Source organism: Nomascus leucogenys, chromosome 6 (assembly GCF_006542625.1).
Source record: "Nomascus leucogenys isolate Asia chromosome 6, Asia_NLE_v1, whole genome shotgun sequence".
NCBI classification, from domain to species: domain Eukaryota; kingdom Metazoa; phylum Chordata; class Mammalia; order Primates; family Hylobatidae; genus Nomascus; species Nomascus leucogenys.
Window position 1 is genome coordinate 102,183,175 of NC_044386.1, and position 18,467 is coordinate 102,201,641.

The 18,467-nt window shown below is 39.7% G+C and overlaps 1 protein-coding gene across 2 annotated transcripts in view; it reads right to left on the reverse strand.

The window, feature by feature from the left end:
- Window positions 1-18,467, reverse strand: part of ADAMTSL3 (ADAMTS like 3) — a 388,402-nt gene that overhangs the window by 157,808 nt on the left and 212,127 nt on the right. For both annotated transcript variants that reach the window (XM_030814922.1, XM_030814923.1), the window contains exons 9-10: window positions 17,336-17,493; window positions 1,005-1,116 (exon numbers count right to left, since the gene is read on the reverse strand). In XM_030814922.1, the coding sequence (XP_030670782.1) occupies window positions 1,005-1,116; window positions 17,336-17,493 (270 nt within the window). The remainder of the gene's footprint in view (window positions 1-1,004; window positions 1,117-17,335; window positions 17,494-18,467) is intronic.

The window sequence follows — 18,467 nt, forward strand, 5'->3', positions numbered from 1 at the left end:
TCTAGTTGCCTCCTCATTTGCTCCAGAGAGTTGCCAGTTCTCCGTATCAAATGGACAATTATCTTCCACCAGAGCATGAAAGATGTTGCTTTTGTAGTGTGTGTGTGGAGCCCTGGATTACACTTGTCCCCAAACCTTCCTCAACTGACTATGAAAACCTTGAAAAAGGCTGGGCGCAGTGGCTCACGCCTATAATCCCAGCACTTTGGGAGGCCAAGGTAGGTAGATAACCTGAGGTTGGGAGTTCGAGACCAGCCTGGCCAACATGGTGAAACCTGTCTTTACTAAAAATACAAAAATTAGCCAGGCATGGTAGCAGGCACCTGTAATCCCAGCTACTCAGGAGGCTGAGGCACGAGAATCACTTAAACCTGGGAGGCGGAGGTTGCAGTGAGCCGAGATTTGGCCACGGCACTCCAGCCTGGGCGACAGAGTGAGACTCTGTCTCAAAAAAAGAAAAAAAAAAAAAAAAAGACCTTGAACTAAGCAGACAATAAGCAGGGCTTTCCCCTTAACACTTAGTAGGGATCTTTTCTCTTTTTAATAAGCTTATACTCTTGCACCTGAAGGAGAGAAAAATTGTAAATCTAACGTTAGAACCAACACACCCATTGACTCAACCAGGCTGGGCAAGTCACTCCATCTTTCTGCTTCTCAGATTTTTCATAGAAAATTAAAAATAATACATACTTTAAGGGCAATCAAGAAGAGAAATGCAGTAACACATGCAAACAAGCAAACAAGTTTGTTTACAGTTTTTTTTTTTTTTTTTTTTGGCTAAAAGTAAAAGGTGTTTTCCAAATCCGGTTTTGCACCTGTCTTCAAGAATAAAGGCAAATGCATCTTCTTCATTAACACAATTGCATTCAGGCTGCTGAGTAAGATGCTGTGTGATGATACGTCTCTAATCACCACACTAATTTTAAAATCAGCTTCAAAAATGTAAATGTGTAATTTATCTAACTCGGAGCTCTAAATATTCATGAACAAAGCCTGGGCCTCACCTCCTCCACACGTCACGGTGCAGGGAAAGAAGTCAGTTTGTCTCCACTGATGACTGATGGGCTGGTAAAAGAAGAACTGAAACACGCTGTCTTTGGCTGCAGTGTACCTGGTCTGGACAAAGAGAACTATGAGAACACACGTGCAAACAAGGAGCTAGTGCTTTCCACACCTTTCAGAATAAGATAAATATTCTTCATGTATGTAGACAACCACCCATCCATTAGAAAAACTACGGGGCAAGAGTCCAATAAGTTTAAGATGTGATGACATTTCATTAAGATTTGTCATAAATGGGGGCTTCTGCAAATCTCCCTGGAGTCATTTTTCCAGATAATTCCATGCCTGTGAATGGATTCACAAAAAATGTAGGTAGAATTTTGTGTGTTCATTTCATACTGTTTTTCTTCCTGAAACATTTGATTTTAATTTTCATGACAAGAAAGATTGAGAATTGATTTGGGTTTGCTCACAATATAGCACGTAGTGGAGACTCTTACATTTTCAATAATAATATATTTAAGCACATCCTTCTGAAAAATTCTTCTAGAAGCACAACTGCAAGAACTCAACTTAAGTGTACAAATATATGGTGTTTAAACAGTCTAGTATCTAATTAAAAGGAAATGGGGGCCAGGCACAGTGGCTCACACCTGTAATCTCAGCACTTTGGGAGGCCAAGGCAGGTAGATCACATGAGGTCAGGAGTTCGAGACCAGCCTTGCCAACATGGTGAAACCCCATCTCTATTAAAAATACAAAAATTAGCCCAGCATGGTGCCACATGCCTGTAGTCCCAGCTACTCAGGAGGCTGAGGTGGGAGAATCTCTTGAACCACTGTCTCAAAAAAAAAAAAGGACATAGGGCACCAATGAGGTAATATATATGTTAATTAGTTCCATTTAGCCATTCCACAATATATACATATTTCAAAATATCATGTTATACACTATAAATGTATACAATTTTTGTCAATTAAAAATGTTAAGAAAAGATTAATGTGGCCAGGCACAGTGGCTCATGCCTATAATCCCAGCACTTTGGGAGGCTGAGGTGGGTAGATCATCTGAGGTCAGGAGTTTGGGACCAGCCTGGCCAACATGGCAAAATCTGGTCTCTACTAAAAAATACAAAAATTAGCTGGGTGTGGTGGCATGTGCCTGTAGTCCCAGCTACTCAGGAGGCTGAGGCAGGAGAATAGCTCGAACCCAGGAGGTGGAGGTTGCAGTGAGCTGAGATCGCACCATTGCACTCCAGCCTGGGCAACAAGAGCAAAACTCCATCTGAAAAAAAAAAGTAAAAGAAAAAAGAAAAGAAAAAACTAATGTGTTAGAAAAACCAGGCCAGGCACAGTGGCTCACACCTGTAATCCTAGCACTTTGGGAGTTCAAGGCAGGAGGATCACTTGAGGCCAGAAGTTTGAAATCAGTCTGGTCAACACAGCGAGATCCTATCTCTCCAAAAGAAAAAGTTTAAAATTAGCCTGGTGTGGTGGCATGCACCTGTAGTCCCAGCTATAGCTACTAGGGATGCTGAGGCAGGAAGACACCTTGAGTCCAGGAGTTTGAGGCTACAGTGAGCCATGATCACGCCACTGCACTCCAGTCTGGGAAACAAAGCAAGACTCTGTCTCAAAAAAACATGAAAAAGAAAAAACTCTAAAAAATGCAATTGGAAAAAAAAAAAACAAGAACTAAAATTGGGATAAAAAATTTTAACAATAAAAATAAATATGGTGGGCCAGGCGTGGTGGCTGATGCCTGTAATCCCAGCACTTTGGGAAGCTGAGGCAGGCAGGTCTCTTGAGGTCAGGAGCTCAAGACCAGCCTGGCCAATATGGTGAAACCCTGGCTCCACTAAAAATACAAAAATTAGCTGGGTGTGGTGGCACATGCTACTCGGGAAGCTGAGGCAGGAGAATCGCTTGAACCCGGCAGGTGGAGGTTGCAATGAGCCGAGATTGCGCCATTGCACTCCAACCTGGGCAACAGAGTAAGACTGCATCTCAAAAAATAAAATAAAATAAAATTAAATTAAATTAAAATAAAATAAAATAAAAGTAGTATTATAAAAGATATTTCATATGAGAAATGCTATATTTAGTGGAAGAAACAGCTTATCAAAATAATACAGTTTAATTATTAAAGGGAATTTTAATAAAGAATATCAATAAATTTGCTATATTTCTTTTAAAAATAGAGATAACAGACAAATAGAATGATGAAGAGACAATATTTAATGATATAATTGCTTAGAATTTCCTAGATTTTAAGAAAGACAGAAGTCTCTGTTTCAAAATGCTCATTGAGTTCTAGACATTTTAAAAAATAAAACAAAAAGCATAAAGAAAAATCCTAAAAGTTATCATAAACAAAAATATGATTACCTAGAAAAATGTGAAAAATCAGATTAACATCACATTTCTCACAAGCAATATTGGATTCAAGAAAACAAAGTCAAGTCCTCAAAGTGATGAGGGACAAGAATATTGGATCTAGAATTCTATTACCAAGTTATTAATCAGTAATCAGTTATCCACCTATAATCAAATGACCAATCATTAATCAATGAAATAAATATATTTTCCGACACAAAATGACTCTGAAACTTTAACACTTAGAGATGTTCACTGGAAAAAAAGAAAAAAAAAACTACTAAAGAATGTACCTAAGAACGAATATAAATATAGAAGTAGTGAGATGCAAGAAGCAATAATGATTAAATAAATCAGTAAAGCTTATGAGAGAATCTAAACAAGGATTGATTTTAAAATAGTGGTTTTATGTATTTAATTACAAAATGACATAAAAATTCCAGACACAAGATGTGTGTGTAGGGAAGGAGAGGCAGGGTTATGGTAATGGAGTGGAGACAGCACAGGTATTACAGAGATAAGATACATTGCTAAGGAGCTTTGTTTCTGGCTGTGGCAGGACTGCTTGTTTCTGATGAATCTCCCCAGTGAGAATAAATAAAAATGCTGCCTAAAATTTTCTTTTTCTTTTTCTTTTTTTCTTTTTTTTTTTTTTTTTTTTGACACAGAGTCTCACTCTGTCGCCCAGGCTGGAGTGCAGTGGTGCGATCTCGGCTCACTAGAAGCTCTGCCTCCCGAGTTCACGCCATTCTCCTGCCTCAGCCTCCCAAGTAGCTGGGACTACAGGTGCCCGCCACCACGCCCAGCTAATTTTTTGTATTTTTTTTTAGTAGAGATGGGGTTCCACTATGTTAGCCAGGATGGTCTCGATCTCCTGACCTCATGATCTGCCCGCCTCGGCTTCCCAAAGTGCTGGGATTACAGGCGTGAGCCAGCGCGCCCAGCCTTTTTTTTTTTTTTTTGAGAGGCAGTCTCACTCTGTTACTCAGGCTGGAGAATGGTGGTGCGATCTCAGCTCACTGCAACCTTTGCCTCCCAGGTTCAAGGGATTCTCTTGCCTCAGCCTCCTGCGTAGCTGGGATTACAGGTGCACACTACCATGCCTGGCTAATTTTTGTATTTTTAGTAGAGATGCAGTTTCTCCACGTCAACTAGGCTGGTCTCGAACTCCTGACAGCAGGTGATCCACCTGCCTCAGCCTCCCAAAGTACTGGGATGACAGGCGTGAGCCACCGCGCCCAGCCCATAAAATATTTTTAGTGTATTTTAGCACATCAGAAAACTACCGTGCTAGTGAGGATTTGCAGGACTAAGATCACAGACACAAAAGAAACTCAGAAATGTGAGCAAATTTGGTGTGACATTTGGCTCTACCTTTTTGCTCAAGGCATTTTCCAGTCTGCAAGTGGTGGCTGAGCAGCTGAGAAACTGGACAGATCTGTCATCAGCCTCACGTAGTGGAATGCAAACACTAGAGCTCAAGGCCTTCCAAGGTGTCAGGTGTTGGTAAACACCCCAGGTTCCCAACACAGGACCCTAGAAAGTTCTATCATAGGAATAAAGCAAACTGGAAACATGACAACCTTCAAAGGGAATAAAGCCCTGGTTCAAGTTATTTCAATTCCTTGTTGGATAAAGACCACTGGTTGCTAACCTAGCTGTCTTCTAGAAGCAAAAATAAGACAGCTAAAATAATCCAGTTGGAAGAGTGTTAGACTGAAGATCTAGAAGCAAAAATAATCCGATAATAATTTTTAAAGGGGATTTTAACAAAGAGTATCAATAAATCTGCTACAATCTCAAATTATATCCAAAACCTTTCTTCCATAATATACAGCACAAATTTTAAAAGTAACCAAGAATAGAAAAAACAAAATTTAATGACAACCCAACAAAGTGAAAAAAATAGACATTATAAACATAATGACAGGAAATCCAGATATTGGTATTAACTGATGAAAATACAAAAACGTAAGTACACCATTACTACCTTCTGCAACCCTGGCCTTGGCTTCAGACTTGTTTCCCCACAGGAGGGGCCTAGCAACACCTTATGCTATTCCTATGATTATAACATAAGTATTGGAACACTTTGCCTCGGGCTCTGTTTTTCAGAGCACTTGGAACAAGATTAAAATGTTCAAGAAATCAAATTGTAAGATGGGGAATTTCACTGGAAACAAGCTATAACTAAAATGGAAATTCTAGGAATAAAAGATGCAATAATTTAAATCAATATCTCAATGGACGAACTTAAAAGTGAATTAAAATAGACTTTGGCAAGTATTTTATAAAGAGCCAGATGGTAAATATTTTAGGTTTTCAGGCTACATGGTTTCTGTTGCAACTATTCAATTCTGCTACTATAGTGCAAAAGTAGCCATTGACAATGTGTAAACAGATAGGGATGGCTGTTCTGATAGAACTTTATTTACAAAAACAGTGATGGCATCTGGTCGTAATCTGCTGATCCCTGAATTAGACACACCTGAGCAGAGCATCAGTAAAATGACAGATAAAAAGAAAGTGGAAATTAGACAAATTGGATACAGGTAAAAAGGTATAATTACAGTCCCAGAAATGCATAACAAAGAGCTTGAGACAGAAGTTAATCTGAAGACATAATAAATGAGAATCTGTCAAAACTGATGGTGGATCTCAAGCCACAGATTCATGAGACACCTGGACCTCAAGCTGAAGAAAGGCACTAATTACACCATAGCCCAACTGATGAAAACCCAAAACAAAGGGAACACACTTAAAAGCAGATGAAGAAAAAGGACAAATTACCTTCTAAGGAACAAAAAGAAGACTGATAGCTGACTTCTCCACAGAATAAACTGAAGTCAGAAGACAATGGGGAGATATCCTCAAAGTGCTGAAAGAAACGTTTTATAATAACAGAAGGGTCAATTCACTAGGAGCCATGAGATGATTCCAACTGCGAACATACCTAACAACCTAGCCTCAAAATATATAAGGCACAATGCACAGTCACGGGGTAGTTTTAGCACATCCCTCATGATAGAATAAGCAGACAAAAATCAAGAAGGTTATAATTTTGAATAACACAATTACTAAACATGACCTAATTGACATACATAGAACATTGTATCCAACAACAGAAGACTACACATCACATTCTCCCAAACTTTGTTATATTCTGAGCCACAAACCAAGTTTCAGAAATTTTGAAACATTGAAATAATATGGAGTATGTTCTTTGACCACAGTAGAATTAAGCTATAAAAATAACTTTTAAAAAGATTACTAGAAAATTCCCTCATGGTTGGATGTTATACTTCTAAATAATCTACAAGTGAAAGAATATATAATTATGAAACTTACAAAGTAATTTAACTGAACGATGAAGGAAAACATTTCATATCAAAATTATTAAATTAAATATAAGGCATGCATTGAGAGAAATTTATAGACTTAAATGTGTATGTTTTAGGGAGAAAAGATGAAAATTAATGATTTCATAATCCATCTCAAGAAGTTTAGGAAAAAAACAGCCTATGGGATCTAAAGAAGTAAGAGTGGACATAATAAAGATAGGAGCAGACATTAATGATATGGAAATAAAACTAGAGTACAACAGTTAACAATCCAAAAGTTGTTTCTGCGAAATGTCTAATAAAATTGATAACCCTCTGATGTGACTGAGCAAGGAGAAAAGAGTAGACACAAATAGTCAATATCAGGAATGAGAAAGGGGACATACTACAGGTTGTTCAGAAAGTGAACAAATAATAAGAGGATGCTATGAAAAGTATGCCAATAACTTTTTAAAAGTTAGTTGAAATAGACAAATTCATTGAAACAAAACGAACATAAGAAATAAGAAAACCTAAAGAATCTGTATCTTTCAAAGACATTAAATGCATAATTCTAAATATTTCCTGGTGCACACTGCCAAACATTTGAAGAAAAAAAAAGGGCATCAAACGTTTGCAAACTATTGCAGAGAATAAGAGGAAACACTTCTAAACTTGTTTTATAAAAGCAGAATAAAATGCCAAGACCTGAAAAAGGCATTCCAAGAAAACAAACAAGCAAACCCTTTCTGCACATGGGTACCAAAACAACAACAAAAACCTTAAGTGAAATAATTTAAAATCACATCCAGTGATACATAAAAGGATACACCTTTTAATAAACAATAAAATAATTAATATTAACAATAAATTCTATTTTTTTTTTTTTGAAATGGAGTCTCATCTGTCATCCAGGCTGGAGTGCAGTGGCGCAATCTTGGCCTACTGCAACCTCCACCTTTCAGGTTGAAGCGATTCTTCTGCCTCAGCCTCCCAACTAGCTGGGACTACAGGCGCGTGCCACCACACCCGGCTAATTTTTTGTATTTTAGTAGAGACAGAGTTTCACCGTGTTAGCCAGGCTGGTCTCAATCTCCTGACCTCGTGATCCGCCTGCCTCAGCCTCTGAAAGTGCTGGGATTACAGGGGTGAGCCACCACGCCCGGCAACTAACAATAAATTCTAATAGAAAAGAATAATAACTAAGTAGTTTTATCATAGGAAGATACAGTTGGTTTAACATTTGAAAAATCAATGTCATTTATTACATTAAAAAGGAAAAAGGAGAAAACCATGTGATCATCTCTAAAGATGCAGAAAATGCATCTGATAAAGCTCTATGCTTGTACATAATGAAGCAAACTAGAAAAAGAAAAAAATTACTTCACCAAATAAAATATCTATAAAAAATTTTATAGAAACATCATATATAATGGTGAATTATAGGGAACTTTGCTCCTGAAGAGAGATGCATAACACGGACAGCTGCCATCTTCATTATTTGCAGATGTCACAATTGTGTATGTATACCATCCAAAAGAATTCACAAACTATTAGTATAATACATGAATATAGTAAGAATATAATGTCAATACACGAAAATCAGTATTTCCACACCCCAGAAACAAATACAAACTGAGTTAATGAACAAAACAAAAATCTAGTTGTTAGATGTCTCAGAGACAATGTTTGGATGGTCTGAACGAAACAATAATTATGCAAGAACAAATAAATGAGTTTAGGAATGAAAGAGACATTGTTATAGGTAAAGAGATTGTTTTTAACAACAAGGGAATACCATGATTACACCTGAAGAGCTAAGTTTGAAAAATGAGATGAATTGGATACTTCTTTAGAAAAATGTAAATTTCAAAATTGGCTGAAATAATAAGCCTAAGTGAAACATAAATGGTTTTTAAGTCTTCTCCATTACCACCGAAAGGAAAAATAAGAAAAGAAAAAAGAGAGAGAAAAGGCATTAAGCCAGATGTGTTACAGAAAGAGAAATCCTTAGCGTAGTAGACACATTTCTTTGCCTACCAGCATCCATTTCTCCTTTCCATTCTACAGACACTCAATTTTGTTCATGTTCATTCCTCTCTCCTGTGTCTTACACGTACAGCCTGATTGTTCTTTTTTTTTTTTTTTTTTTTTTTTTTTGAGATGCAGTCTCGCTCTGTCACCCGGCCAGAGTGCAGTTGTGCAATCTCAGCTCACTGCAACCTCTGCCTCCCAGATTCAAGTGATTCTCCTGCCTCAGCCTCCCAAGTAGCTGGGATTACAGGCGCCTGCCACCATGCCCAGCTAATTTTTGTATTTTTAGTAGAGACGGGGTTTCACCATGTTGGCCAGGATGGTCTCAATCTCCTGATCTTGTGATCTGCCTGCCTCAGCATCCCAAAGTGCTGGGATTACAGGCGTAAGCCACTGCACATCTTGATTGTTCTATGTGAATCACCGTGGTCACGTTTACCTTGCTAGTGGCAGGACCCATGAGTATTCTGCTCAGAAACACAACTGCAAAGGGTGTCACTGGCCATCAGCCCCAGTTCTGGGTCAAGCTTCCCATGGGATGCTCCTAGCCAGTGACTAAGCACAGCAAGGGTACTGAAGGCAGAGCCATTCTTGGGAGACACTGGAGTCCTATGATGAATGACACTGGCTCAGGGTTTCCTCTCCAGCTTTGCTAAATTCTCCTAGAACCTACTGCATTTAAGATGCTTGCATCCAACCTTCCTTCCTTCCCTCTCTCCTTCACTCATGGTCAGATTTTCAGTGCAATCTGATGGCTCTCTCAGCATCACCCTGCTTTCTCTCTCTCTTTTTTCTCACAGGCATTTCCTGAATAAATTTCTTGCATCCTGCCTTGGCATTTGATTCTTTTTTTTTTTTTTTTTTTTTTTTTTTTTTTTTTTTTGAGATGGAGTCTCGCTCTGTCACCCAGGCTGGAGTGCAGTGGCGCAATCTCGGCTCACTGCAAGCTCCGCCTCCTGGGTTCACGCCATTCTCCTGCCTCAGCCTCTCCGAGTAGCTGGGACTACAGGCGCCCACCACCACGCCCGGCTAATTTTTTGTATTTTTAGTAGAGACGGGGTTTTACCGTGGTCTCAATCTCCTGACCTTGTGATCCGCCCGCCTCGGCCTCCCAAAGTGCTGGGATTACAAGCATGAGCCACCGCGCCCGGCCGGCATTTGATTCTTAGAGGACCCAGATGAACACAGCAGTGGATGGTATAGAGTGGGCACGTGACCCAATTCTTGTCGATGAGAGGTGGTAAAAGGTCTACTGTGGAGTTTCTGAGGTTTCCTCGCTGAGAAGGTCCACAAGAAAGAAAAAGGCCTACTAGGCTTCCAGAGACCACATCGTCTTGTTCACATGTGACACCTGGACCAGTGCCTTTTACTTTCAGTGCAGGGCAAATACACAGCAACTTACTCAAATGCATGCACAATATCCTCAAATGGGCCCTAACTGCTGCCAGTGGGCACACTATCTTTCCCCTAGTCCCTCGACACCGTCATTCTTGTCTTGCTGCACGTTCTCGGTGGTGTGGCTGGGACCCCTATCCAATCCTTGGCTGGCTTTAGAGCTCTGCACCTAGGGAGACCATCGGCTTTATTGTTCATGCCAGGATGGCTCTGAGAGTGAAAGGAGGAGCTACTAACAATTCAGCTGGGGTAACAGGCACAAACTGGGCCTTTTCTGAACAAAATAGGCCCCACAGTCTTTCTACCTACACCTCTCCACTAAAGGGTCATTTTGCCAGCACCATGTCACCCCCTGGCCAGTCAAGAGTACATTAAATTTTCTAGATGTCTTCCATTACCACTCAGGAACTGAAGGAGACTCCAGGGAGCTAAACCCAGACTCAACCTGTGACTAAACATTTCATGGCACTAACTCCACTTTCACTCTCATGTGGCTTCTCTGGGTTGTTGCTGATGGAGGTGGAATCCCTGTGAGGCGCTTTCCTCTGGGAGCTCTGCCTGGGATGGGAGCAAAAGCTCCTTTTCTGCTTTTGGCTTTCCCTGAAAGCCTCCCTGCCCTGGAGAGCGACCACCATTATGAAACATGGCTAGCTGCCCGCTTCCTTTGTCCTGGCGCCAGGAGAGGGAGAAGGCTTTCCACATCCTGGCTGGACATGCCCTGTGGTGCACATCCTCCTGAGGTCACTAGACCAAGGCGCAGCCTTACTGGAGAAAGGAGCATCCTCTCCATGTTATAGAAGATGTGCTATGGGTTAGGACCCCAGGCTTGGCCTTGGAAATGTTATGGGGACCAAATCAATTTGGAAAATCTTCATCTCTCTCCACTAAGGGTGGCTTTCAAAACAAAAGACTAAGCTAAAAATAATAATAACCCTACTTTAATAATGAAAAGATGAACATGAATGCTTTCTCTTGCACTCCTGCTAATCACTCACCTGCCATACCACTGCTGTCAAGTCCGCAGGGCAAACAGCTCTGCTGACAAAGGAGATGGTGAAGTACAGAGAATGGCAAAAGAGAAATGCACATTAATGCTTGCAAAAGTGTATTACCACTGTTTGATGAGGAAAATGAGTTTTATAATAAAAGTATGTGGCCAGGCATGGTGGCTCACACCTCTAATCCCAGCTCTTTAGGAGGCTGAGGCAGGGGGCGTTGCTTGAGCTCAGGAGTTCAATGCCAGCCTGGGTAACATAGTGAGACTCTGTCTCTACAAAAAAATTAAAAATTAGCTGGCTCTGGGGTTGTGTGCCTGTAGTCCCAGGTAGTTGGGAGGCTGGGGCCAGAGGATTACTTGCAGCCTGTACTTGCCCTGGGTGACAGAGCAAGACCCTATCTCAAAAACAAACAAACAAACAAAACCAATGGTATAAAAATGAATTCAAATTCAACTACTTGACTTGGCCACTTCAAAAGAATTTCCAAAATTTATGAAATAGATTTTTATATAAAACTATTCATAATGTCTACATTTATACATATATCTTAGCTGTGAATTCCAGTAATTACTAAAGCAGTATATGAATTGCTTTAACCAAGAAATTTCCCTCAACAGACCACATTACAGTAAAATATGCAATATTCTAAAAGTTTCTGCCTTTGGAATGAATGACAAATGCTTAGGATGAGACAGAATCCCAATGATTGAGAGGCATGAGGAAATAGGTAAATTTTCTTGTCTGCTGGCACTGTTATGGGTTGAATTGTGTGCCCCCAAAACAACATGTTGAAAGCCTAGCCCACAGTATCTCAGAATACTATCTTATTTGGAAATACAGTCTTCGCCAATGTAGTTAAGGTAAGGTAACTGGGAGGACTTAATCCAGTATGAGTGGTGTCCTTATAAAAAGGGGAAATTTGGACTGGCCAGGTGTGTTGGCTCATGCCTGTAACTCCAGTACTTTGGGAGGCAGAGATGGGCGGATAGCTTGAGCCTAGGAGTTCAAGACCAGCCTGGACAACATGTGAAACCCCATCTCTGCTAAAAATACAAAAATTAGCCCAGCGTGGTGACGTGTGCATGTAGTCTCAGCTACTCAGGGGGCTGAGGCAGAAGAGTTGCTTGAACCTGGGAAGCAGAGGTTGCAGTGAGCCGAGATTGTGCCACTGCACTTCAGCCTGGGTGACATAGTGAGTCTCTGTCTCAAAAAACAAAACAAAACAAAAAAAGGCATGGGAGAAATTGAGAAATTTGGACCCAGAGGCAGACATGCACAGAGGGAAGATAATGGCCGAACTCTAAGAATTGAGGCTAGAGGCATAAGACAGCTTCTCCCTCACAGCCCTCAGAAGAAACCGATCCTGTCAATACCCTGATTTTGGACTTTCGGGCTCCAGAAATGTAGGACAATAAATTCGGTTGTTTACGCTGCTCAGTTGTGGTACTCAGTAACAACAGTCTCAGGAAACTAATACAGGCATTGACTCTAAAACTGTGTCTTGCTGAGTTTTGAAACACCTGTGAATGTCTAAATTTAGCCACAATCTGCACTGCATTGCAAGCCTCCAACATATTCTTTCAGAGAACGAAGACAGGCAGTTTCAAATCCTCTTGTCCCCGCATAAGTTAAATATGCTATCATAACTCCCCAGAAAGAAAAGAGGCTCATGAGTTGACAGCATAAAGGATATCTACAGCTGAGGAAACTGAAGACAGAGATTGTACAACTGAGGACTAGTAGAAAAGCAATCAGAAAACATTTTCCTGAAGAAACACAACATATCAGAGTGGATAAAAAATGAATCCCTAAGAAGACAACTGGCTGAAAGAGGAAGGTTTCAGAGCCCGAAGAAGAGAAACTTGTTTTTTCTCCCTGAAGATATATATATATATATATTTTAAAAGATGAGAAAAGCTACCAACAGTAGTTAAAAATTAACCATGGAAAGAGATGTCTTTATCAAAATAATTTAATTTTATTTTTTTAGATATGCTCATGGGAATATACTTAAAATTGATATTCACAAACATCTACTCATAGATGCAAATATTCAGTAAATTCTCACTGAATGAATAGTGTCTATCTCGCTGTCAATCAATGAAGCACATGGCATAAACTACTGTACTTAGCCAAGACTCACTACTGCTTCCTCGTGGCAACATGCGCATATTGAAGAAGCAGGGCCCTAATGCAAAATACCTCTTAGTGCTATGACAAGGGTCATCCATGAAAAACAGGTCATTGAGGGCTGGGCATGGTGGCTCACACCTGTAATCCCAGCAATTTGGGAAGCTGAGGCAGGAGGATTGCTTGAGGCCACGAATTCAAGACCAGACTGGGCAACATAGTGAGGCCCTGTACCTACATACAAAAAAAAAAAAAAAAAAAAAAAAAAACGAAAAAAGGGAAACAGGTTATTCAGGAAAACAAGCATATATAATGAGAAATCCACTGGAAGAAGGAAATGTGCAATTTTCAAGAATAGTCCAACCATGAAAATACAGCTTCTTAAAGAGTAGAAAAAAGAAATTTTTTTCTCATTGGTACAGTGATATGCTAAGCTGCAAAATCTGAGCAACAATACCTATAAGACAACCTAACATCCCATTGATGTCTACATATTTTACTCTTTATGTAAGAATACAGTAGTGTTCAACAGTACAGTTATCAAAAGCCCATGAAATAAGGTCTACTACATGAACTGCAGCAAAGCGTTTGCCTCAACCTAGCTCAGCGCACCCACAGCTGTGCTAAATTAGCACTGAATATGCAGGGCTGGTATTCACTGCCTCATCCTCTCTCAGGTTGAAGCCAGGCCTTCCATTTATAGACTAGCTTCTGTTGGTTGACTGGAATGGAAAAAGATACAATGAAACACAGGGACACAGGGCTGACTGTCATCAGTGACCTCACAGGCACTTTTAACCTCCCACTCAAAGTACAGCCATGACTTGATTGTGTGACGGGCCAGGAAGAGATGAATGGAAGCAAAGAGTTCTTTATCTTAGCAACAACACAGGCTGGGAAATACTACAATGTTTGGAACCAAAAAAACAGAAAAAAGGAACTGATGGAAAAGGATACTTCCTAGAAACCCACATTATTTGGACAAGCTCCCAAGTCAGGAAAAAAACATCAGAGCCATTCTTACTTCATCATAAGTGTCTCCAATTTTGCCACATTCTCCCCCACTAAGTACACCACATCCATGAGAGACAATTGCTGTAGGTATGAAAATGAGGCTCTATTTATGCATGAGTCAGACAGTTGTATGTAACACTCTCTTTGATAAACATATTTTTCAAAACACCTTTTCAGTCTGGAGAGATCAAAAGCTTCCCAGGACTTGAAGTCAAAATCCAGAACTGTTTATTAAATCTGAGAGCGCCAGAACTCAGAGACAGGAACATAGAGGACTGAATATGAATGCAGACAGTGTACACCGAACATTCTGTTAAAATGTACTCTATTGGCCAGGTGCAGTGGCTCACGCCTGTAATCCCAGCTCTTTGGGAGACCAAGGCGGGTGGATCATTTGAGATCAGGAGTTTGAGACCAGCCTGACCAACACGGTGAAACCCCACCTCTACTAAAAATAAAAATAAAAAATAAATTAGCCAGGTGTGGTGGTGCATGCCTGTAATCCCAGCTACTCAGGAGGAGGTTGCAGTGAGCCGAGATCGTGTCACTGCACTCCATCCTGGGTGACAGAGTGAGACTCTGAAACACACACACACACACACACACACACACACACACTTTTTAAATGTACTCTATTAAGAGGTAAGTACATAACTTGGGCAAGAAGGTGTAAAGTAATTTTTAATTATGCACATGATATGTGAATTCATTCTTCCGTTTACTTTTCATTATTTATTTTTTTAATTATTATTTTTTTTTTGAGATGGAATCTTGCTCTGTTGCCCAGGCTGGAATGCAGTGGTGCAATCTTGGCTCACTGCAACCTCTGTCTCCTCGGTTCAAATAATTCTCCTGCCTCAGCCCCCTGAGTAGCTAGGATTACAGGTGCGCACCACCACACCCAGCTATTTTTGTATTTTTAGTAGAGACGGGGTTTCGTCATGTTGGACAGGCTGGTCTCGAACTCCTGACCTCAGGTGATCCACCCGCCTTGGCCTCCCTAAGTGCTGGGATTACAGACATGAGCCACCACGCCCAGCCACATTCTTCCTAAACATTATTTTAAGAATTAGATATTACAAAATGTTATCCCCTCTAAAATAGTCACTGTTGTTTTCAGTGTTTCCATTCTGAAATGTATCCTTCCAAATTATTTTTAAAAATATACATATACATATATGTGTGTATACATACAAACTCATAGAAATACGCAGTTTACGTGTGTTTTTATAAATGGTATCAATAAACAATATATTGTTAAGATCTACTGATGCTGATACTGTAACCAAACAATATCTTGAAATACTAATCTTTGTGGATACTTTCCTCATTTCATTATTAATCAGTCAAGGACCTCCAAGTTGACTTGAGAAGAATACAGATTCTCTGAGTAGTAATTAAAAGGGAACAAAAACTCTGTGTGTGTGTGTGGGGTGGGGTGGCGGTGTATATTTTCTACTTGAGAATCACATAGGAAGGCCCTAAGGAGGGCAAGGAAAGCATAGAATTTATGCCATAACAATAGACCAGAGAGAGACTTAAAAAAAGGTAATTATGGCTTCCCCAAAACCTTTCATAATACGACTGTCTAAGAAGACTATTGGATCAATGCTTTAAGGATATGACACAGAAGTCAGAAACATAAATGTCTGTGGAGGCTAGGCAGATGATATAAATGCCCAGATCAGGATGAATGGCAACCAACCACTTACACCTTTAGTGTTAGGGACACAATACATAGTGGTGTGGATCACGGCAGACCTGAGACTGGAAGGCAGCTGTTCCCCAGTTACAGTCACTTATTGCTATTGTAAAATGCAAGCTCTTCCCATTTTTACAGAGAAGCAGAAAAAAAAAATCTGATCTTTTGATGTAAAAATCTCTCAATTTTTAAGTGTTGATTATTCAAAATCCAAAGTTTCAGAAACAAAACAATACACTGTGCAGGCCAACACTTGGCCGGTCCCACCGCAGGCTGAACTTGTGTCTTAGGGATTGGGATGAGTTAGCAACTCTCATCTACCTCCGTGCATGTTCCTCTGCTGACGCAACTGATGTCTCAGTGAAACATTCCATGACAAATTAATATGTAGAACACAGCTTTTTAAAGCTAAAGGGTTTTTTTCATACAGAAAAATATAACTGGTAATTGGGGCTATTTTCTAGCTTCCATTTACATTTCGGAATGGGTTTCTGAAACAGGATACGGCAAAACCACACATTGAACTATCTTTTTTATTTCTTAGGCATTTTCAAATTTATCAGAAGAGTTTCAAACTGTGTCACCTTGGAAATATATTGGCCACTATACTTCATGTCCTCTGAATGAGGGAAGATGCCCCAGCAGTATCCAGAGAGGGGACATAGGCTCATGGTTCCAGAGAAGAAGAGTTCTTCTGAAGGTATCTTGTGACAAGTGTCTGTCATAGAACATCTGGGGAAGCAAATCCTGATCTTGAATCAGCCCACTGCAAGACTGCATGTTCTAAGGGCTGAAGGTTGAAGTAAAGATGCCTTAAAGATAACTATCTTAAAGGAGGGTAAGGAATGAGCCCCTGTTGTCTCTGCTCTCCTTTGCAAGAAGACATGCAGCGGCACAATATTGGTTTAGGATATGGTGCATTTAACCATCGGCCGTTTTCACCAAACTCTATCTAAAACTGAACACAGCTACTCGGGAGGTTGAGGCAGAAGGATCACTTGGGCCCAGGAGTTCAAGGCTATCATTGCAGCTGTGAATAGCCACTGCACCAGCCTGAGCAACACAGGGAGACCCTGTTTCTTAAACCAACAAACAAACTGAACAAAGCAACCAGAGATTATAAATACAGAATCAATCCTTCCCCCATAAAAGTGAAGTTTGTTTTTTAACTGTTAGGGTTAGGAGCAGAAATTTAAGAGTGCTGAACAATTTTTAAGAATGGACTGCCAAGATGGAAATATTGATGACACATGCTCTGTATAAAAAACAATGATTGATGACCTCTTGCTAAACAAACTTATTGTTTTAAAAATCAAGATGTTCTGGGATTCAGGTACATGAAGCTTATGAAGAGCATCATCTTACCTTGAAGATGAAATCAGCCATCAGAGGTCCTGGAATCTTAAAAGTTTGCCTCTCGGAGCCCCTCTGAAATTCCACTGTTGTGTTTTCTACGACAAAGACGCCGGGGCTGTTAAAGCTGTGTTCTCCTTTGCTTCCTTGAAGTGTTTTTGATTCAATAACTAAAATTAAAATATACGATTCAAATAAGAAACAATCTTAAAGGTATTTTATTACAAAAGACATTTTAGCAAGTACAATGTCAGTATATGATATCAAAACAATATCAAAATAGCCACTCAGTTTACAAATATTAACTGATATTGGTGGAATAGATATATCAGATTTTTAATTGCCCATAAAAAAGGAGCTAACAAGGGTGCAGGTCCAAATAATTCTACTCAATTCTTTGGAGCCATTTCTAGCATAAGGGGAAAGAGAAAACTTTTCTTTCTTTATATGTTTTCATGATTTAGCTATACTCAAAGTAAAGCTATGTTCACTCATTTTATTACTTGTTCAAAAGATCTTATGCCTACTCTTTCAGAAAAAAATCACAGCAAATTTCAAATTTGCTTTTTATCAAACAAAACTTTTGATTTTGAAATAATTCTAGATTAACAGGAAGTTGCAAAAATAGTAGAGCGAGGTCTTTTGTAACCTTCATTCCCTTTTGCCTAATGTTTACATGTTACAAAAGTATAGTTGAATATCAAAACCAGGAAATTGACACTGGTACAATATGTGCATATAGTTCAATGCCATTTTATCACCCACCACCACAATCAAAATACAGAACCACTCCATTGCCACAAAGACCTCCCTTGTGCATGAAACACCTTTATTCGAATTTGCTTTCACCTGAACAACAGTGCTTTTAAGATTTCCTACAGAAAAAAATGTTTGCTTATCACAGTTTAAACAAAAAAGCATTTCTACTTTATTTAAATTTCTGTCTTTCCTCCCTCTTTCTTTTCTTTCTTTTATTTTCTAAGTGTCACCATACTTAGTAGATCTGGTTTCATGTTGAGAGAGGCAATAAAAAATGTATATACAGCTAGGTTCTGGGGCACCTGCGTTTCTGGTCCCGTATTTTTCTCTAACTTTCTGCCTTGGGTTTTCATTGCCTCATACCTAAAATGAGGAGTCAGAGCCG